The 23,317-nt window shown below is 38.0% G+C and overlaps 1 protein-coding gene across 10 annotated transcripts in view; it reads left to right on the top strand.

Moving 5' to 3' along the window:
* Nucleotides 1-23,317, top strand: part of LOC150104358 (intermembrane lipid transfer protein VPS13A-like) — a 2,072,875-nt gene that overhangs the window by 1,290,143 nt on the left and 759,415 nt on the right. For all 10 annotated transcript variants that reach the window (XM_090396324.1, XM_090396319.1, XM_090396320.1 and 7 more), the window contains one exon: nucleotides 2,418-2,657. In XM_090396324.1, the coding sequence (XP_090252450.1) occupies nucleotides 2,418-2,657 (240 nt within the window). The remainder of the gene's footprint in view (nucleotides 1-2,417; nucleotides 2,658-23,317) is intronic.

Below are 23,317 nucleotides of genomic sequence, written 5' to 3'. Positions count from 1 at the left end.
GTGCTGAGTGGAGACCACCAGAAGAGGGGCATCCAAAAAAAAAAAGTCGCTTGCAGAAGTCAAAAGTAAAGATAATGCTGATTTTTTTCTATGATTCCAAGGGCATTATCCACAAAGAATTTGTTCCGCCTGGCTGGCGAGTTTTATCTCGAAGTTTTGAAACGATTGATAGTGAGAATTCATCGCGTATGGCATGAATGTTGTGATGCAGGCAACTGGTCACTTTTGCACGATAATGCACCATCTCATTGTTCGAACATTGTGAGACAGTTTATGAGCAAAAACCAAGTTTGTGTGTTGGATCATTCGCCGTATTCACCTGATTTAGCACCCTGTGACGTCTTTCTCTTCCCTGACTTCATTTGCCGATGAAAGGAAAGCGATACGACACCATTGAAAACATTCAAGCGGCAGTAACCACGACCTTCAACAGTATCCCAAAAACTGATATAAAAAACTCATTTAACAAATTAACTGACCTTCCCAAATGCTGTATCGAAGCTGAGAGTATATTGATTGAAATAAATGATTTGAATAATTATAATTGATCTGTGTTTTATTTTCTATCAAAAGTTTGGTTTCTTTTTGGACAGAGGGTGTAAAACTGTAATACCTTCCTTAATAAGGACAAATTTATAAAAATAAAAATAATAAATATTTTAAGGGGAAAAGGCAACAGTGAAAAAAATGTACATCCAACGGACCTTGATGGTCTAGTGGAGAATGGAGTTATAGATGGATATATATATATATATATACAGGGTGGTTCAAAATTCCATGTACAAACTTTGAGGGGAGGTAGAGAACATCAAAATCAACTATATTTACATAGGAAAGCATGACCGGAAACGCCACCGGAAGGTACTAACAGGGACACAAATATACAGAAATAACACAAGGCAGTTAGTAGTGTAAAAAACTTTATTAGGCGTAACTGAATAGTTCAATAGTAGTTGGATATATAATATGGTTTCACATCAGGTGCTCAAAGTTACGACCATTAGCAGTGATGCATGCCTGACATCGATTATTGCCGATGACGACCATTGATTGCCGTACATTTTTGAAAATACCTGGAGTTTTCCGGATATTAGCAGCGGCAATGCTGATTCTTGCCACGAGTCGATGTCAGAGGCAACAGGTGTTTCGTAACATCATGGCTTTAAGAGTCCCCACAGAAAGAAATCAATGCTCAATAAATCAGGTGAGCATGGGGGGGGGGGCTATGCAACAGGTCCACCACACCCAATCCATCGAGCCCCAAAGGATGTGTCCAAATACTGAAGCACAGAAATGCCAAAATGGGCTGGAGCCCCATCGTGCTGGAACTACATCTGCTGATGCACAGTCATTGGAACATTGTTCAGTAAATCCAGCAGAACTTCTTTTAGAAAGGTCCGATATACTTCTGGGAGTCCAGTCGGGGTGGAAACAGGTATGGGCCGACTGAACAGTCAGCGACGATACCTACCCATACATTAATGGCGAAGCATTGCTGTGCAGCATGTGGGTTCTCATGGGCCCACACATGAGCATTGTGGTGATTGAAGACCCTTCGCAGGTAAATGAAGCTTCATCCGTGAACAAAACAAGTTGGAAAATCCAGGTCTATGGCACTTTTCTGCAGAAACCACAGCAAATTCCACATGTCGAGGATAATCTTCGGCCATCAGTAACTGGACTCGTTGCAGATGAAATGGATGTAAGGACTCAGAGTGGAAAACGCACAATACACTGGATCGAGATACTCCTATAGCAGAGGCAATGGCAGATTTGCTTGTCTCTGGATTATTGTCCATTGCATGCAACATCTCCTCTTCCATGGCAGGATTTTGTGTCGATCATGGCCACCCACGATCATGCCTGCGATCCCTGAATGATCCATGGTCACACAAATTCTGATGCAAATGCGCAAACATTTGATGATGCTCTACACATCTGTTTGGGTACCTTTCATGTTATATTCGTACAGCGGCTCGTCCATTACCATCAGCTAACCCATAAACGAGGTGCATGTCTGCCATCTCAGCATTTGTGAAACGATGCATTTTCTTCATATGATGTTGAGAGCTTGAATGAGGAAGCTCCAATTGCTCACCTGGAGTGCTGGCAAACAGTTCCACCTATCACTTTCGGGTGCCATTTCCAGTCATGCTTTCCTATGTGAATATGGTTGATTTTGATATTCTCTACCTTTCCTCAAAGTTTGTACATGGAATTTTGAAACAAACTGTATATATATATGTTAAATGAAATTTAGTCAAAATATACATTTGATTAAATCAAATAGCAAGATGGGTTACATATACAGTAAATATAGAATTTTTCATTATTATTGATTTGCTATAAATTATTATTTATATGATATAAATATTAATATAATATAATAAATTTATATCCAGTTTCTTTTATTTCAGATTCAGGTAGTCTGGTAGTTTGTCCTGATTCTGATTCAGAAAATGAAGATGGTATTTTAGAGAAAATAGCTTCAACATTTGATCACTTGTTTTCTGAAGAGAGCAGTGAAGATGAACCTAGTGATTCAGATGTTGTGGCAGATATGGATACCAAATCAGATTCTGGAGATACAGAGACTGCTGATAATGAAGGATCATTTGATGAACAGTCTGTGTTTCTTATATCTGGAAAAGACAGGGGTAAGTAATATGAATGCAATTGACTATTTAGACTCATGTGCTGGTTTGAACTCATTTTAAGGTTTAATGGAATAAATACACTACATATAAATAATTAAACAACTTGTTTAATCGTTCATATATTTCATCTCAGTGACTGAGATGAAAATATATGAGCGATTAAACATTTGTTTAATTATTTATATGTTTAATCGCTCATCTCAGTGACAGGGAAACAATATTAAATTTGTAAAAACACAAAATTTGTACAAAACAATAAATTGAAAATATTACTACACTAAAATCCTAAAGTCCTATGAGGGGTGCCATCTATGGGTAGCCCTAGATGGGAGGCCTAAGAATTAAAGTATCCCAAACAGCCATGGGTTCTCCCTCTCTAGCCAGTTATTATATGAAGCATTTTGAAAAACATGCTCTTGATACTGCTATCATCAAAACTTTCTATATGGGTAAGATACATTAATGATATGTTCTCTATTTAGCTACATGACTCAGACACGTTAGACTCCTTCTTCCTCCTCCTCAACAGACAATACCTCAGAATGCAATTCACTATAAAAAAAAATTACAATAGCCTATTTTTTTACATACTCTAATCACGCATCTTCCCAGTGTCATCCTTTCTTTCTCAGTTTACAGAAAACCTGCCCACGCAGATAGATACATACAAAATTTTCCATCATCCTCCAACAATATGGTGTTATTGAAACCCTTGTTATTTGTCAGCCTTTCCTGTCCAATGGCTACCATGCCAAAAAATCAACAAATTAATTGTTCCTCCCATCTCCTCACATCCTTCTCAACAAGCTGGTTATAGTAATGCTATCATTGTTCTTTATATCTGGGGCACCTCAGAAAAAATAGCCAGAACTCCAAAAAATTATAATAGTAGAGGATGCTTTACCTCCTTTCTCTGTTCGAGGTGCCTACAAAGTTCCTTGTTCCTGAAACTTATTATTATTACCCAAGACCTCATGGAGTCAAAGACTCATCTGGGAGGTCCTTTTATCACACACACAGCTCATCATACCGTGCTTTGAAAACATTCAAACTCCCTGCAGACACCATACTCTCAGGCAAGGCATTCCAATCATTTACAACTCTGCATGAAACAAACCTACCTCTCACTCCTCTACTCACAACTTCTTTATACAGTTTCCAGGGAAGACCTCTGGTTCTCCCCCGATCTCCCACTATTTTCTGTAGAACTTCTCCAGCATTGATCCTATAACAACCTCTTACCAACTTGTAGGTCTCTATCATATCTCCTCTTCCTCCTGTCCACCAGACCCTGAACTGCATCTCCTCAATCTTTCCTCATATTCGATGAGGAAAGATTGAGATGAAGAGATGATGGACCGTTTCCAACATCGCTTCATCCTTCTGAAAACCAGGTGACTAAATCTGGGCACAATAGTCCATGTGTGGCCTAATCAAAGCCTAATACAATGGAACGAGAATCTCCCTACTTCTACATGTCAGTGTCCTCCACATCATTCCCAGAAGCCTTCGTGTTGTCTTCACAATTTTGGCTATGTGTCCTCTAAATTTCAGATCCTTATCCACTATCACTCCCAGATCTCTTATTTCCTCTACTTCCAACAATATATTCTCACCAAGCATGAATTCTGCATCCCATCATTGTTTTCCAAATTTTAAAACCTTAAATTTTGCAACATTGAACTCACATCCCCATTTGCTTGCCCAATCACTCAATTTATTCAAGTCTTCCTGCAAGATCACAACATCCTCGCTACTCTTCATGGTTTGTCCCAAATTTGCGTCATCTGCAAACAACTGAATATCTCCATCCAAATCTTCACCTAAATCACTAACATACAAGTTGAACAGTAATGGCCCTAAAACAGATCCCTGAGGCACTCCACTAGTGGCGTTCCTTTTCCTCGACATCGCTCCCCATACACAACTTGTTGATACCTATCAGACAGCCAATCTCCAATCCAATGCACCAATCTAATATCCAACCCCATCCACTCCAGTTTGACTATTAATTTATCATGAGGTACTTTATCAAAAGCCTTTTTGATATCCAAGTATATCACCATGTATTCTTCTCCTCTGTCCAAGGAAGCAGTCACTTTATTGTAATAAGTAAGTAGATTAAAAACATGACCTCCCTTCAGCAAATCCATGCTGTCCATCAAAGACGATACCATTGTTATCAACCCAACTCTGGATCCTAGTTCTCACAAGCTTCTCCAACAACTTAACCACAACACCTGACACACAGATAGGCCTATAGGTTAATGCTTGAGTTCGATCACCTCCTTTATGAAGTGGCACAATCTTGCCCTCCTTCCACTCCTTAGACTTGACTGAGTGCAAGACTCATATTAAAAAAATATGTCAAGACAGGTGTCAACTCCCTGGCACGTTCATTCAGAATACGTGGCGATATATTATCAAGTCCCACAGCCTTATTAACATCTAGTTTACTCAACTCCCCATACATTCAGAATACGTGGCAATATATTATCAAGTCCCACAGCCTTATTAACATCTAGTTTACTCAACTCCCCACACCTCTTGCTCACTTACAGTCAGTCTCTCCTCCCCATCATCTACTGCTCTCAATCACAAGATTGAAAGACCTGTATGAATTGCTCATTAAGTATCTCCACCACACATTCGACAACAGCTGTCTTTATACCATTTTCTCAAATCAATGTCATCCTTCTATAATCATTCTTTCTTTTGCTGGTTACATATTGAAAGAACTCCTTAGGATTATTTTTGGCTTCATTAGCTAACTGCTGTTCATACCTCTCTTTAGCTACCCTCGCCAACCAAGTCACCCTCCTTGCCTGGTCTTTGTAGACCTCATGGAATTGGTTATTTCCACTTCGCTTATGCTACCTCCACAATGCCCTCTTTCTCTGTATCGCATGCTTAATCTCTTTATTCATCCATCTCACACCTACTTTATTTAACCTTCTCACCTTTGGAATATATTTAGATATTGCATCTACTGGATAGTTTTTGAAAATCTCCCAACCTGCATTGATCTGTTTTCCAGCTAACTCCTCATTCCATGTTACACCCACAAGCTGTCTCCTGAGCTCTTCATACTCACCCCCCCCCCTTGTAGTTCCATACATACACTCTTTTCTCACAGATGTCGTCACACTGCTGGCAACCATCCGGGTAATTGTATCATGCTATTATTATTATTATAATTCAGGATCTCCATGGAGTCAGAAGACTCATCATGGGAGGCACACCCTAGAAAAAGCAAAATCTATCATACCACTCTTTAAACCCATTGACTGTTTTCATGCTATCACCACTTTAATCAAACAGTGCTTTCCACTGTTAAACCACCCTCCATGCAAAGAAGCCATTCTTCACCCTCTTGCTCACGACTTCCTTTGCGACTTCCAGGGATGGTCTTTTTTCTTCCCCCTTGTTCTACCAAATGTAAGAACACCCCGGTGTCAACCGCAATCATATCACCTCTCCTTCCCCTCCTACCAACCTTTGCAATCCACATTCTTTCAGTCTATCCTCATCTCATAACTAACATTATACAGTCCTGATATCATATTATGGTCAAACTGGAAAATCCTCTTATATCTGTCTAAAAGAACATAAAAAAATACATCTGTGACTATAAGTATGGTCAGCCAGGGCTTGCTGGCCATGCCATGGATACCTGGCATAGAATGAAATGGAAAAAAACTACTATTCTTCATGCAAAAAATTAGAAATTTGAAAGTCATTTTTCAGAATCAGCAACAGATTTTAAAAAAAAAAAAATCAATCTATTCTTAATAAACATGGTTGTATTAAACTTCCCAAGATTTTGGAAACTTTAGTTCTTAGTCCTTGTACCCAACACAGATGTTACTAGCTAATAGCACCCATAGAGGATGCCCCTCATAGGGCTTTAGGCTATCAGTCTAATCTTTTTCACTTATTGTTTTGTGCAAATTTGTGTGTGTGTTTTTGCAATTTTAATATTGTTTCCCTGATGATATTTCAGTGACTAAGATGAAATATAGGAGTGATTAAATGTGATGTTTAATTATTTATATGTGCTGCATTTATTCCATTAAACCTTAAAATGAGACCATTTGAATACCTCTGCCATCCCTTTTTATCTTGTATAATAGTTGTATAATAGTGTGGTAAGCAAAGTAGTGATTCTTGTCTCACATGTAGAATGATTAAAAAGTAGAATGCTTTACCTTAGTCTATGTGTATGTATGTATGAAGAGTGCGAATCAGTGAAGGTACAGTATGTTATTGGTGGTGTGGTATCTCCCAGATAAGTCTAGAGTTCATCATTTTGAAAGTGACATGATTCAAGTAAACTTTGCACTTAAATTAACAGGGTTCATACTTTAATTTTGTAATAAAAGAAATTCGGTGTGTTAGTTGTTGTTTTTTATTGTGTTATCTCTTTGCATCTTCATAATTGATATACCCCTTTTTTACACTTTTCAGGGGACTGATGGAAAAAAGTGTAAATAGCAGGAAATGTAAAAAAACATTAAAAAAGAGTTAAAGATGACTTACTGCTAGTATGTGAGTCTACATACTAGATTACAAAATTTAATAACTGAAAATAAATGAATTTACAATTACTTACATTTATCTATTTTAAAAAAATCTTTAATTGTTGATTGTTTTTGCTTTTCATTTTTTTTTTTTTTTTTGACATAGCGCCAGATTGCTTTGCATTGAGTTCAATGCTTCACCTGCTTTTTACTATCGTGTTCAAAGTGGACATGAGAGTCCGCGATCTTTTGTTAAATGCACGTGTTCCGGCATGCCAATCTACATGTCACAGAATTGCCATCTTTTCTTCTACTGAAATACATTTTCTGTCTTTTTTTTTCCCATGTTACTAACATGGATAATCCACCACCGCAACTTGAAAGAAACTTTCACATGCTAAATTAAGTAGCAGAAATTCTGCAATATCAATTCATACTGTGATTGAAAAATCACGGTATCGCTCATCACTACATTACTGCTGCAACCATGCAAGTCACCGTGATTACGGAAACGAAACTACAGCCGAAAGCAACGCCATCTGGGAACAGAAATACGCAAATTTCTGCAGAAATCGATTTGAAAATCAGTATTGGCACTCGAGAAAAAAATGCAAACCACGGGAAATAATGTCCACATCAAGCTGTTAATGGCGGGAAAATAATATATCATAAGAATAGTCCTTAAGATGGGACCAACGGAAAATGACATAAATGGCAGGAAAACGTAAATTGCTGGAACTTAAAAACAGGGATTTACTGTATATTGAAACTATATAAAATGTGATATGTAAAGGTAAGTGATACTTTATCAGCATAATGAAATTTTGATATATATCTTCAAGGATTGTACAGTGATTTTCTGAAATTGTCGATGTTGAAAGTTTTTTCACTTGGTTCACTTAATTTATACTATAACCAAGTGAAAATCTTTCAACACATCTATCTAATCCATAGTATTTTAATAATAAGGCGTGACACCTTTTGACTACTTATATTGCTGGCCTGGTTGGCCGAGTGGTTAGCATATCTACTCTCCACCCAAAAGGCTGCGGGTTCAAATCCTGCTGTGGGCATGGATGTTTGCGATTGTCTGTGAAAATAGTGGTGGTGGTTGGCGGTATATGGCACTGGTATAGATGATGAAGGTAGTTGTAGTTAGTGGAGTGGTGGAGACAGAGAGTTGTAGAGCAGGTGCCCTCCCTCGATGAGTCTTTGAACTCCTTGGAGGTGTTATGTAATAATAATAATAATAATAATCACATGTATGTATATATGACTTCTGAATTACTTCAACCTTGGTATCTCTTCTGGGTCTGGCTCCCATTGATAATGTTTAATCATGTTTGTTATTGGGTTTGCTTGCTTCCAGTGGAGTAGAGAGGCTCTGCTCAGTAGGAGGTTTTTGCCTGTCATCAAGTGGAGCCACCACTGAGTTTCCTGTCCTGGATTCATTCAGGTTAAATGTAATGAGTTTAGTAGTGATCCTTCAGGGTCACTCACTGAGATTTTGAGTGATTGAGTTTTTGGAGAGGTATGCCTGCACTTCAGCATACATCAGTAAAGGTCGAAACCAGTCGGAGTAGTTGCCATTCCCATAATGCATTGTATTATACACATCTGAAATGAGTGCGTGCATGCATGCATGCATGTGTGCACATGAGTGCTTTGCATTATGGGATACTAAGGCACTTGATGTAAAACCATTAGCCTCTATATACAAGTAGCCCAGTCATGAAGGTACTTCATGTGCAAATATAGTTTGCTTACACTTGGATAAAGAATTAAATCAAGAATATAATTTCTTGGCATCTTTTTTTTCCTCGCAACAAAATTATAGATGGCAGGAAATTATATTCTTGGTTTTATCCTTTATCCAAGTGTAAGCAAACAAAGTTTCTCATGTGGTATCTTCATGACTGGGCTGTATAATAAGGCAGTTGATGTGAAGTCATTGGCCTCTGTGTGCAAGTAGCCCAGTCATTAAGATACTTCTTAATGAAAACTTTTTGTTTTACAATTGGTAAACCAAGAATATAATTTCTAGTATAAACAAGTAAAAAACTTTCAAGATCTTATCTCTGATCCAGAAGATTTTAATAATAAGGTAATACACTTTTCACTGGTATATGGGAAATATATGAATTCTGCATTACTTCAGCTTTGGTATCTCTTCTGGGTCTGGCTGTTTAATGTTTAATTATGTTCATCATTGAGTTTGCTTGCTTCCTGGGGAGTAGAGAGGATTTGCTTGGTGGCAGGCTTTTGCCTGTCGCTGAGTGGAGCCATCACTGAGTTTCCTCCCTGTAGTGATTCAGGACAGGGATAATAAGTTCAGTAGCAATCCTCTAGGACCACTAAGTCAGCTTTAATCCCTCTGGTCACTCATTCAGGTTGACTGATCTGAGGGATTGCCCAAGTTTTTGGAGCAGATCCTCACTTAAACAGTCTTTTAGCTTGCTTGCCTTCTGGGGAGTAGAGAATTTCTACTCATGGCAGATTTTTGCCTGTCATGTGTGCAATCACCACTGAGATTCCTGTCCTGAAGTGATTGAGATCAGGAATAATGAGTTTAGTAGTGATATTTAGGGTCACTCAATGAGATTTCGAGTTATCTTGTAGATCACTTAGAATTTTTGGAAAGGTGGTGCCCATAATGCTTAGAATTATACACATCCAAAAGGGCTTTGCTTTGCATTATGGGATACTAAGGCAGTTGAAGTGAAGTCATTGGTCAGTGAGGTCAATGATTAGAATGGATCAAATGTTTTATTTTAATCACCTGCCTACCATAATATTAGCTTTTTGATGTTTGAGTGTGTGATACTGTGTTGTTTAACTTTTAAGAAAACTTGTATATTTATTATACTAGATATTGTTGCATTGTCAATGCATTATAGAGAAATAGCAGGCAAATAGATCTTTGTTAGAGGAGTTTGTGTGAGAGATTTTATAAGATTTAATAAGATAGATGAAAGATTTATAGAAGGAAAGTAAGACTTATGAGTGAATTAATGTTGGATTTTTTGAGAATAAGTGTCAGTTGTGTGAAATGAATAAAGCACAAACTATCAGAGTTGAGAGTGGTGAAAAATAAATAAATAAAATGCAATGAAATATGTCTGCAAGATTGCTGATCAAAATGCAATTGTTTAAGGGCAGGAGAATGTGGAGAATATCATGAAATAGCAAGTGGAGTCTTTCTTTGGACAAAGTCCTGTGAAATGTCGCAAAGAGAACTTTTTTTTGAATGATGACTCAAATACTTATAAATTTGTCTGGAGATTTTCTTAGCCTAAGAACTATTGTTGTACTTTCATTTGGTGTTCAAGTTTGAGGGAAAACACTTGACAAAAATGATTAAATAAGTGCACAAGTTTAAGATGATATATTCCAAAATGCCACCTCTATGTTAAGACTGATTTTGCTAGATGTGATCTTCCCTCCCTACTGTAGTCTGGGGATCTGGCATCCACTGACTATCCTCTGTTTGCCCCTTTGAAGGATGCACTTTAAGGATGCCAGTTTGCGAGTGACAGGACAAGCTGTTTCTGAACAGCATTGTGGTAAAGGGTTTTAGTTGATTAACAAAAAGCATCTCATTCATTCATTGGCAAAAATGTATAAAATGGAGACTTTTTTTTTTTTTTTTTTGGAAAAAGACTCTGTGGAGTCATAGAACTCACCTGGAAGGTCCATACTCTCTCTCTCTCTTTAATGCAAGAGTTCACTGAAATGTGCTTTAAACCCTTTCACAGTTTCTGCACTCATCACGCTTTCAGGCGATGCTCTTCACTCACCAGTCACTCTTCATGCAACAAACCAGCTTCTCACGTCCCTGCTCACACCCTCCTTATACAGTGTCAACAAAGGGGTGGCTTTTGTTCTACCCTTGTCTCCTTCTGCTCTATGAAAAATCTCCTGAAGATTAAGCTGGTAACAACCACTCTCATCAACTTATATGTCTTAGTCATATCCCCCTCTCCTTCTATTCACAAGGAACTGCCTGCAACTTGCACTCCATCAGTCTCTCCTCAATATATCGCACTTTCTGCAGATCCTCACTCTCTCGCTTTCCATGTTTGATCTCTCAATAAAAACATCTGACATATTCGGCTATGCATGCATGCTACACTCTCAACAATGACCTATCTTAGTAAAATCTGCACCACCCAACACACGATTTTTGCAAAATGCCACTAGTTGTTAGTTCTTACTTCCATTTTTTCCTCCTTTGTTAACTGCTGTCATTCACAAAATTCACTACAAAACCTGCTAACAATCTCAATAATTATTATGTATTCAGTCTTGGTATTACTAATTAAATAAATTTTCAGTGAAATGCATATAATTCTTCAAATATATTCCAAAATATAAAATTTATCTTTACTCCAGCAATTCTGTTGACTACGGTTGTTCTCCTAGCAGTGCAACACCAGAAGTATCAGAAATAAAGGTGAGCAGTTTTGGAATTCGTTAGCTGAACTTAGCAAAAAATTATCAACATCAGCATGACCTAGTTGATAGAAAATGATATATTACAGGAGAGCAGGGGCAAATGCTGGTCTTGAAATTCTTGCTTGCTCTTGTTATCATTCAGGGAATGAGAGGTCTGATTGAAGTCTGATTAGCGGAATAATGAATTACTGACCATTTAAAACTATGTGCAGGTAATCCTCGTATAATGGAGCAAAGATAACTTTTATATTTTGGAATATATATGAAGAATGCTCCCTATCCACCAACACTCCCAAATCAGGGATTTAGGAGTGTTGGTGGATAGGGAGTTGAAGTTTAGGGGGCACATTGCAAAAGTGGCTAAATCAGCTCCTCAAATCACTTCGTTGCTGAAAAATATCTTAACAAGCAGAGAAAAACAAGTTATTGTTCCTCTGTACTGAGCCTTGATAAGACCCCATTTAAACTACTGTGCCCAGATATGGGTGCCAGGGTTTCTTCTTGATGAGGAGGCAATAGAGAGGATCCAGAGATGAGTGACCAAGATGAGAGCAGGTCTATGGAATGAACCTTATGAGAACAGGCTGAAAATTTATGGGTTGCAGAAATTGGTTGATAGGCAGAAGAGGGGGTGATATGAATGAGACACTCAAATTACTGAAGGGTTTCTATAATATTAATTCAGAAGATATTTCTGAGAATAGGACTGGTGGTGGGAGGACTAGGAGCCATACATGGAAGCTGGGCAAGGGTGTTAGAGCTAGGTTGTTTACTTTTAAAGTGGTGAATGAATGGAATAAGCTACCAGAGTCTCTGTTGTGGGTGCCATGACTATGAATGAGTTAAAGGCAAGGGTATGATAGATACTGTGTGAATGTCGAATAGTTGTTCTTGACATGATGCTAGGGCCTCCCTCGATGAGTCTGTCGACTCCCTGGAGTTTCCCGTGATAATAATAATAATAACACGGATGTTGGGTTCCACAGAAATGCTGCGTCATATAAATCGCATTATGCGAGACTCAGATCACATAGAAAAGGTAGGGTTATGTTCCGAAATCGTTTTTTTTTTTAATTATATAAACAACGACATATCCAACAAAAATTATATTTTTATTTAATTCAGGTAATTCATGTAAGTTAAGATAACATATAAACTATGAAACAAATACATAGTATAAAAGTATAAAAATGACAAATTGTACTTAAACTTCAATGCATAAAATGGTACTTAAAGGAATATTAAATCCCACATTATTTCAAAGCAATAAGAAACTCAAAGATCGGAATCAAAAGTTTCATGCCGAATATAGTAAACTATAAAAGTTTCAGCGGATTGTAATTTATAGTTTTACCCACCTGTACCATTGTACCATAAGCTAAAGCATATAGTCACAGTGTTGAACTATATGCTTTAGCTTATGGTACAATCCTCCAAAACTTTTATAGTTTACTATATTCGGCATGAAACTCTTTGATTCCGATCTTTCTTATTCGGCTTTGAAATAATGTGGGATTTAATATCCCCTTAATTTAAATAATGTTACATTGCCGAAGTGAAGCCTATTGGCTCTTTTATTTAAGTAATTTATGTATGCACCTTTTTGACAACTCGTATAGCAAAGTACATAAGTTCTTTTTGCTATAACGTCAGTATTGCCTGGTCTACCTACTCACTGATGAGACCTCAATAAAGGTTGAAACCGGTCTGGGTAGTGACCTTCCACCATAATGTATAACATCATACATCTCCTATGAGATATGTTTTACATTATGGGTAATACTAAGAATAGCGATCAGAACTTTGCCCACCTTTGCAACGAGTTGCCCTAGTGTTGAACTACGTGCTTTAGCTTATGCTACAATCCCCCAAAACTTTTATGGTTTACTATATTCGGCATGAAACTCTTTGATTCCGATCTTTGAGTTTCTTATTGCTTTGAAATAATGTGGGATTTAATATTCCTTTAATTTAAATAATGGTGATCAAAATTAAAGTATCCCTGTGTGGAGCACCACCCAGTGAAGCAATGTGAAACTTTGCAGGAATACATTGTGTGTCATGTGGAAGCAATATCTGAGAGAAAAGAAAAATGTTCCAAAATTCCCCACCAAGGATATGTTAAACACCAAATGCATGGAATTTGCATATCATGCAACTCAACAGGGGCCAGGAGGGTTTAAAAAGATGGACACAAGATATTTTCCTTCATTCTGCTTATTAATACCATTAACAGTGATGGCACTAACCTTGCCCTATTGTTCTTTGCTCATGAAGCTGTATTACCTAAACAATTGCAATGCTGCTGCTACACTTCATGAATTTTGTTGCCTGAACAAATGTCTATGAGGTCCACTGTCTCCATCTACTCTACAACAAATAATTAGTCATTTTGAAGAAATGGGATCGTTGGGAGTTAGACCTGGCCAAGGTCACAAATTGGTCAGTAAAAAACAAGTGAATAAAGTTGCTACTGTCATTGTGGAGTAGGCAATGAATAACAGTGTTGGTTCCTGCAGTGCACATGCTTTATCAAGACACACGGATGTGCCTTATACAACTGTCTGGAAAATTCTATGGAAGAGTCTGCATTTCTATCCATTCAAGATAACCCTGACATTAAAGTATCCCTTAATCAAGGATACTTTAATTTTGATCACCCTGTATATGTATCATTATAATATTATTTCAGTTTTCTGGCAATGAATTTTTCCAATGAAGAATATTCTCCACAACTAATTTTTTCCACAAAGAATTTTTCTACAATGAACTGTCAGTGACGATTTGTCACATGATGAATTGTTAGCAAAGAATTTTCTGGGAACTTATTTTACAGGATACCACATGAAAAGCTAATATATAAGATACAGCACATGAGTTTAGATATCAAGGTAGTGAAATGGATTGGGAATTGCCTTTCTGATAGATATCAGAGAGTTCTGTATGAGGGAACAGTATCATGAAGCAGAAGGTTACAAGTGGATCCCTCAGGACTCAATATTGGGACATATATTGTTTAGCCTTTATATCAATGACATTGTCAATGGATTGCAGGAAGATATTCAGTTGTTTACAGATGATGTGAAGCTGGGAAGGATTATTAGTAATAGTGATGATATGAGAGCCCTTCTAGAAGATTTGAATATTTGAATAGATGGACGAATGCTTGGAATTAGCAGCTCAATGCATCTAAATATAAGGTTTTGAAGTTTGGGATCCATCGATGGAAGGCATCATCCACAATACTCTGGTGGTGGAATTGTACTAGAAGATGTGGGGAAGTCTAGTAACCTTGGGACAATGATTAACGAAAACTTGAATTTTAGGAGGGGCATATCGCAAAGTTAGTTAACTTAGAAGAGGGCGCTTCTAAGTTGGAGAGGGCGCTAGTGGCTCAAGTGCTACGGACGTGTTTTGAAGAGCTCCTGATTCAGATAAGTTTTACTAGGAATAATTAAGTATATATGCGTAATTGTTTAAGTAAGGGCGGCTGTAAACATTGTACGCTACCGATATTATTAGTGTGGGGTTTTTTTTCTTGCTTAAACTAAATACAAAAACGTTAATATTAGACCTAGTAACCTGCAGAGAAAAAAAAAAATGGCGGCGCCATTGTCATTCCATGATTTTAATTTGGATTTCAGTCGGTTCGTTAAGTGTGAGGTCTGTTATATGTATTCCTTCGATTACATAAATGATTTGTGGATGTTTAGTGCAGATGGAAGAAGGGTGTGTGCGAAATGTGACCTGAACGAGGAATTGATGAATGCGAATATGAAGTTGATGACAGAAAGTGCTAGTACCGATTGTGTCGCGAGTGCACGTTTGAAAGAGAAGGATGGTGAGAAAGACAGGCAAAAAAATGTTAAAAAATCAGGAAAAAAGAAAAAGAGCGATTTGACAACCGTAACGGATGTTAAAAGGGACGAAAGTGAGGCGGAAAGAAACGAAATTGAGAGAACAAATGAAAGTAGAAATGGCGTGATGCAGAAATCGCAAGTAAAAAAAATCGAAAGAATGAATGATAGCGAAAAAAGATTGACTGATGGCGAAAGTTGGACGCATGTTGGAACGAAAGTACTGAACCAAAGAAAAATGAATGACAGTAAAAGTGAGAAGAATGATAGCGAAAGTTGGACGCATGTTAGTCCGAAAGTACGGAAACAAAGAAAGATATGTGAGAGTGAAAGTGAGAAGAATGATAGTGAAAGTTGGACATATGTTGGACCGAAAGTACGGAAACAAAGAAGGATGAATGAGAGGGAAAGTGAGAAGAGGGGGGTCGAGAGTTAGAAAGTTAGAAAGATTTAACGATAGAGTGAATGTGTTGCGAGGTTCGGAAGGTGAATTGGATTTGATGAAGCAAGAAATGAAATGGATGCGGAATGAAATTAAGAGAATTCAGGTCAAAACTATTAAAATAAATCATAATGGCATGAAAGAGTTAACAAAAGATGAGCGAGTGGCGTTGTATAGCAACTCCATTATTAAAGGTGTGCTAGAGGATAAAATGCACAAGGTATGTTTTCCAGGCGGTAAAATGAGTAGAGTGATTGAGGCATTGAATATGAGGTGGGAACGAGCAAAAGAGTTAATTGTATTAATTGGTACAAATGATTTGAGAGAGAACAAAGAGCATGTCAAAATGAATGTCAGGAGACTGCTTGGAAAGATAAAGGAGGATAGTGTGACAGGAAGGGTGGTCAGTGTGTTGCCTAGGTATGATTGTGGTGAAATGAGGCGGAGAGCAAGGATTATGAATGATATTCTGGCTGAAATGTGTGAGGAGATGGGAGTACAGTTTGTTAATGTGTGGAATGAGTTTGAGGGACGAAGTGAGCTATATGGGAGCGATGGACTGCATTTGAGTGGTTATGGTGTGAGTCGCTTGGAGAGACTGCTGCTGGAAAGTGGAGAAGTGAATAGAGAGAATGAATCAGATCGAGAGGGGAGTGATGTGGAAGAACAGGAGAGTAAGACAGGAGAGATTGAAGGAGTGGAAATGAATGGGGAAGTGAGTGGTATGAGTATAGAAAATGAAAGAATGGGTGTGCAAGAGGAGCAGGGAAACGGGGAGGCTCAGGGTGGACAGGATACACAGCATGAGAAAGGTGGATGCTCCAAGAGGAGGTGAGAGCATGTGTAGGCAGGAAAGTAATGGGATGATCAGGGATCAAAAGGAAACAGATGGAATTGCAAAGGGTTCTAAAATGAAGAAACAGAAAGGGAAATGGCCCCAGTCCAGCATGGAGAGATCACATCGAGTGAGTGGTATCAGTGGAACTAGCTGTAGATCCAGAAATGAGTTGTTGTGTTTGTATACCAATGCTAGAAGTATAAGAAACAAGGCGGATGAAATGGTTGCACTAATTGCGTCTGTGCACCCAGAGATTGTCGGAATAAGTGAGACATGGTTAGATGAGGAGGACATCCTGAAAGGAATAGAGATGGAAAGGTATGATGTGTTTCGTGAGGATAGAAGGGGTAAAAAGGGAGGGGGAGTGCTATTGATGATAGAGAAAGAGTTATGTCCATACAAGGTAGAGATGCAAGAGGGAAATAGGGCCAGTGGTTTTGAGGCAGTATGGTGCGAGATAGAGGTGAATAGAATCAAATACTTGGTGGGATGTTGTTATAGACCTGGTAATGTGGATGGTGGTGATAGTGAAATGTATAGTCAAATAAGCCAAGCAAATAAGAAAAGGGTGATCATTATGGGTGATTTTAATTATGGCAATATAGACTGGAAAGAGATAGCAACTGGAAGTAAAGAAAATGAGTTTCTTGAGTTTTTGAGGGATAACTACCTCAGACAGTATGTAACAGAGGGCACAAGAGGATTAAGGGTCTTGGATTTGGTCATCTCATCGGAGGATGTAATTATCAATGAGGTATCAAATCATCCACCAATTGGTGAAAGTGACCATGAGGTGATTACTTGGGTGGTTGCCAGCAGTGCAAAGACCCCTGTGAAAAAAGGGTATATGTGGAACTACAAGGGGGGTGATTATGAAGAGCTCAGGAGACAGCTTGCAGGTGTAGCATGGAATGAGGAGTTAGCTGGAAAAGAGATCAATGCAGCTTGGGGGATTTTCAAAAAATATTTAGTGGATGCAATGTCTAAATGTATACCACGGGTGAGAAGGTTAAATAAGGTAGGTGTGAGATGGATGAATAAAGAGATTAAGCATGCAATACAGAGAAAAAGGACATTATGGAGGCAGCATAAAAGAAGTGGAAATAACCAATTCCATGAGGTCTACAAAGACCAGGCAAGGAGGGTGACTTGGTTGGTGAGAGTAGCTAAAGAGAGGTATGAACAGCAGTTAGCTAATGAAGCTAAAAAGAATTCTAGGGAGTTCTTTCGATATGTAGCCAGCAAAAGAAAGAATGATTATGGAAGGATGACATTGATTGGAGTAAATGGTATAAAGACAGCTGTTGCAGAATGTGTGGTGGAGATACTTAATGAGCAGTTCATAAAGATCTTTCAATCTTGTGATTGTGATTTCATGGAGAGATTAAGAGCAGTTGATGATGGGGAGGAGAGACTGACTGTAAGCGAGCAAGAGGTGTTTGGGGAGTTGAGTAAACTAGATGTAAATAAGGCTGTGGGACTTGATAATATATCACCGCGTATTCTGAAGGAATGTGCCAGAGAGTTGACACCTGCCTTGACATATTTTTTTAATACGAGTCTTGCACTCGGTCAAGTCCCTAAAGAGTGAAAGGAGGGCAAGATTGTGCCACTTCATAAAGGAGGTGATCGAACTCAAGCATCAAACTATAGGCCTATCTGTGTGTCAGGTGTTGTGGTTAAGTTGTTGGAGAAGCTTGTGAGAACTAGGATCCAGGATTGGGTTGACAACAATGGTATTATCTTTGATGAACAGCATTTATTTGCTAAAGGGAGGTCATGTTTTAGTAATCTACTTACTTATTACAATAAGGTGACTGCTTCCATGGACAGAGGAGAAGGATACACAGTAATATACTTAGATTTTGCAAAGGCTTTTGATGGATTACCACATGATAAGTTGATAGTCAAACTGGAGTGGATGGAGTTGAATATTAGACTGGTGCATTGGATTGGAAACTGACTTTCTGATAGCCATCAACAAGTTGTGTTTGGGGGAGCAATGTCCAAGAAAAGGAAAGTTACTAGTGATGTGCCTCAGGGGTCTGTTTTATGGCCATTTCTGTTTAACTTGTATACTAATGATATTGGTGAAGATTTGAATGGAGATATTCAGTTGTTTGCAGATGATGCAAAGTTGGGACGAACCATAAAGAGTAGTGAAGATGTTGTGGTCTTGTAAGAAGACTTGAATAAATTGAGTGATTGGGCAAGCAAATGGGGATGTGAGTTCAATGTTGCAAAATTTAAGGTTTTAAAATTTGGAAAACAATGATGGGATGCAGAATTCATGCTTGGTGAGAATATATTGTTGGAAGTAGAGGAAATAAGAGATCTGGGAGTGATAGTGGATAAGGATCTAAAATTTAGGGGACACATCGCCAAAATAGTGAAGACAACACAAAGACTTCTGGGAATGATGAGGAGGACACTGACTTGTAGAAGTAGGGAGATTCTTGTTCCATTGTATAATGCTTTGATTAGGCCACACATGGACTATTGTGCCCAGATTTGGTCACCTGGTTTTCAGAATGATGAAGAGAGGTTGGAAAGGGTCCAAAGGCGACTGACTAAGGTAGTTTCTGACCTCTGGAATGTCGAGTATGAGGAAAGATTGAAAAGATGTAATTTGCAGAGTCTAGTGGATAGAAGGAAGAGGAGAGATATGATAGAGACCTACAAGTTGGTAAGGGGTTGTTATAGGATCAATGGTGGAGAAGTTCTACAGAGAATAGTGGGAGATCAGGGGAGAACCAGTGGTCATCCCTGGAAACTGTATAAAGAGGGTGTGAGTAGGGGAGTCAGAGGCAGGTTTTTTTCGTGCAGAGTTGTGAATGATTGGAATGCCTTGCCTGAGAGTGTGGTGTCTGCAAGGAGTTTGAATGTGTTTATGACCCGGTATGATGAGATGTGTGTGAGTTAAAAGGGCCTCCTAGATGAGTCTTTGACTCCATGAGGTCTTATTTAATAATAATAATAATATAAGAAGAATGCTAATAATCCAGATATGGTCTATAGACAATGGAATCACCACCCTTCTATCCCTGATCCAGATATGGTCTCATCAGGGATAGAAGATATGATATGATCACCTTGGTTTGAAGGGAATAAAATTAACCTTGGAGAGAGAAAGTACAAAGGCTGATAAAATTATATCAGAAGTTTCAAATGTTAGCTATTAGAATAGACTAATGGCATGTGGATTGAGAGTTTGGTAGAAAGGACAGCTGAAATTATAGAGATGTTTTAATTGTTGAGAGTTAATTACAGGTTCACAATGGAGAGTTCATATTGTAGAACAAGAGGAATCAGCATATATTCCCTGAAAGTTATGAATAGAGGTGATGAGATAGAGAGGTGAGGTGATGTTTTTTTGTATGGCGGGTGCGTGGTTTTGACTGTGGAATGCAATTCCTGATAGGTGGTAAGAGTATGAACAGTAAATGAGTTTAAGGAATCATATGATAGACTTTGTGTTGTTTAAGAAGTTTTTTTTTAAACACTTTTTTTAAAAAGTGTGAAGAAGAAGGCTTCCATAAATTTTAAAAAATAACAAAATAATCTCTGATTATGTTGGATATTGGGAATATAAATTCTGGTATAACTACAGGGTGTCTAATAAGTCATGAAGAGGTTTAAACATTTAATAACTTTTATTTATTATTATTTATATTCTAGTGTTTTTATAATGAAATACAGAATCTGGAGATTTTTTTTAATTACTTATGAAAATCAACTTAGCTTAAATCACTTCCTGACTTATGGGCCATCCTATACTTTGGATAATTGTATAATTTGCAATTATCTAACCAAATTAGGTAGATTTTTACATTATGCTAAAAGTATTGTATTTAAGCAAAGAAGTTTAAGAGATAAAATTGAACACTTAGAACTAATAATAAACAACTTATATTATTAATTATAATGAAGAGCCAAAGGCTTCAATTCGGCGACATGAACATATTTAATTTAAGGGATATTATCCCATATTGTTTCTTAGCCGAATAAGAAACTCAAAGAGTTTCATGTTCTGATGAATGAATGAAACTCAAAGAGTTTCATTCGTTAATTAAATTAGTAATTTAATAGGACACCTCTTGGCAATTCTCATAGAAGGGATGTAAGTTCTGTTCGCTACAAACTTGGTATTAACTAGGCCTACTCACTGATGAGACCTCAAAAAAGGTCGAAACTGGTCTGGGTAGTGACCTTCTCTCATAATGTTGAACAATAATACAGCTCCTAGGAGTTAAGTTCACATTATGGGTAAATATCAAGAATAGTGATCGGAGCTTGCTCCACCCTTTATATGAGTTGCCTCAGCTTGCACTACCTTCAAGGTTCAGTTGCTGCAGTATCCAGGTGTTTGCTTGCTCTTGGAATCGCTGAACTTTATATAGTTTCTATATTCGGCATGAAACTCTTTGAGTTTCTTATTCGGCTAAGAAACAATATGGGATAATATCCCTTAACTTAAATAACTTGCATTATGATATAGATATTTTAATACAGTACTAACAGAAATTATTATTATTATTAACATTCAACCTCCATGGAGTCATTCATTTTGGGAGGTACCCAGTATTGCATACAATGCTCATCCAACCATGCTTCAAATTGATCCAATGTGTCTATGCCACAACACACTCAGGCAATGCATTCCACTCATCAACTACTTTCCATTTAAAGAACCTACTGTTCACAACCCCCTTATACATTTTCCAGTGATGGCCTCTAATTCTAACCCTGTCCGATTCGATGAAATATCTCTTCCATGTCAAACTGATAACAACCCCTGACTAGCCTATATGTCTCAATCATATCCCACCCCTTCCTCCTTTTCACAAGGCTTTGCAACTGACATTCTCTCAATCTATCCTCATACTCCACATTCCAAAGACCACTGACCACCTTTGTGAATCTTCTCTGGATCCTTTCCAACATATCCTCATCACTCTGAAAACCCGACGACCAAATCTGTGCACAATAATCCATATGAGGCCTGATCAAGTCCTTATACAATGGCATCATAACTTTTCTATTTCTGCATGACAGGGTCCTCCACATCATTGCCATTATCTGATGTGATGTTTCACAACATGGGAGGTGCACACTATTGCACACAATGCTCATCCAATCATGCTTTAAACTGATTCAAGATATCTACATTCACAACCCTCTCAGACAATGCATTTCACTCTCCATGGAAAGAACCTGCTCCTTACTCCTCTCTTCACACCCTCCATATACAATTTTTAGTGATGACCTCTTGTTTATCCTCCCCCCCTCCCATTCTATGAAAAATGTCTTCCATGTCAACCTGATAAGAATCTCTGACTAGCTTATAGATCTTAATCATATCTTCCCTCTTCCTCCTATTCACAAGACTCCGCAACTTACATTCTCTCAATCTGTCCTCATACCCCACATTCCAAAGACCACTGACAACCTTTGTGAATCTTCTCTGGACCCTTTCCAACATATTCTCGTCACCATGAAAACCTGGTGACCAAATCTGTGTGCAATAATCCATATGAGGTCTGATCAAGGCCTTATACAATGACATCATAACCCCTCTATTTCTGCATGTCAAGGCCCCCCCGCATCATTGCCATTATCCGATGTGACACCTTCACAACTTGTACAATGTGTCTCCTGAATTTCCACCACCATCTCATTTCTTCTATCTCTTTCCAAGTTTCTGCATCAAGTATATACTTTGCATCCCATCCTTGCTTACCAAATTTCAAAACCTTATACTTTGTAACGTTGAACTAATAGTTCCATACCATTTCCCACTCATAGTCTATTCAAATCCTCATGTAAGTTATAATATCTGCTTGACTTGGCATAGCTGTCCCCAGTTTTGCATCATCTACAAACAATTGTATATCGACAGTTAAAACCACTCCAATATCATTAATATACAAATTGAACTATCATGATCTCAGTACAGACCCCAGCAACACACCGCCAGTAACTTTCCTCTTTAGGGATGCTGCACCCTGATACCTATCTGACATCCATTCTACAATCCATCTCACTTGTCAGTTATCCAAGTGCATTCATTTCAGCTTATTGTGTACTAGTCCATCCAAAGCTTTTGCAAAATCTAAGTTGTTGTTATGTTTCATCGAGTCGTTTTCAACTCCTGGTGATTCTATGAACATACATTCTCCATTCAGATCTGTCTCTGGCCATATCTTTCAGAATTTCCAAGTGCATACCAGTTGCTTCTTTAACTCCATCCACTCATCTAATTCTTGGTCTGCCTCTTCTCCTGCTTCCATCAACTTTCGCAAGCATCATTATCTTCTCCAGACTGTCATTTGCTAGCATAATATGTCCGAAGTATTTTTGCTTGATGATCATAGCTTCGAGGGAGCAATCTAGCTTTATTCTGTCTGTCACTGATTTATTGGTTTGCTTTGCATCCCATGGTATTCTTAGTAAGCATTTCCAAACTCATAATTCAAATGCATCTATCTTCCTTCTTTCACTTTTTCTCAGGGTCGGCCAACTTTCACATCCATACAGTACCACAGGAA

The sequence above is a fragment of the Typopeltis vanoorti genome, chromosome 8 (assembly GCF_054136105.1).
Source record: "Typopeltis vanoorti isolate ZY-2024b chromosome 8, IOZ_Tvanoo_1.0, whole genome shotgun sequence".
In the NCBI taxonomy this organism is placed as follows: Eukaryota; Metazoa; Arthropoda; class Arachnida; order Uropygi; family Thelyphonidae; genus Typopeltis; species Typopeltis vanoorti.
Note: the sequence above shows the minus strand (reverse complement) of the source record. Positions and strands in the feature narration are given on the sequence as shown.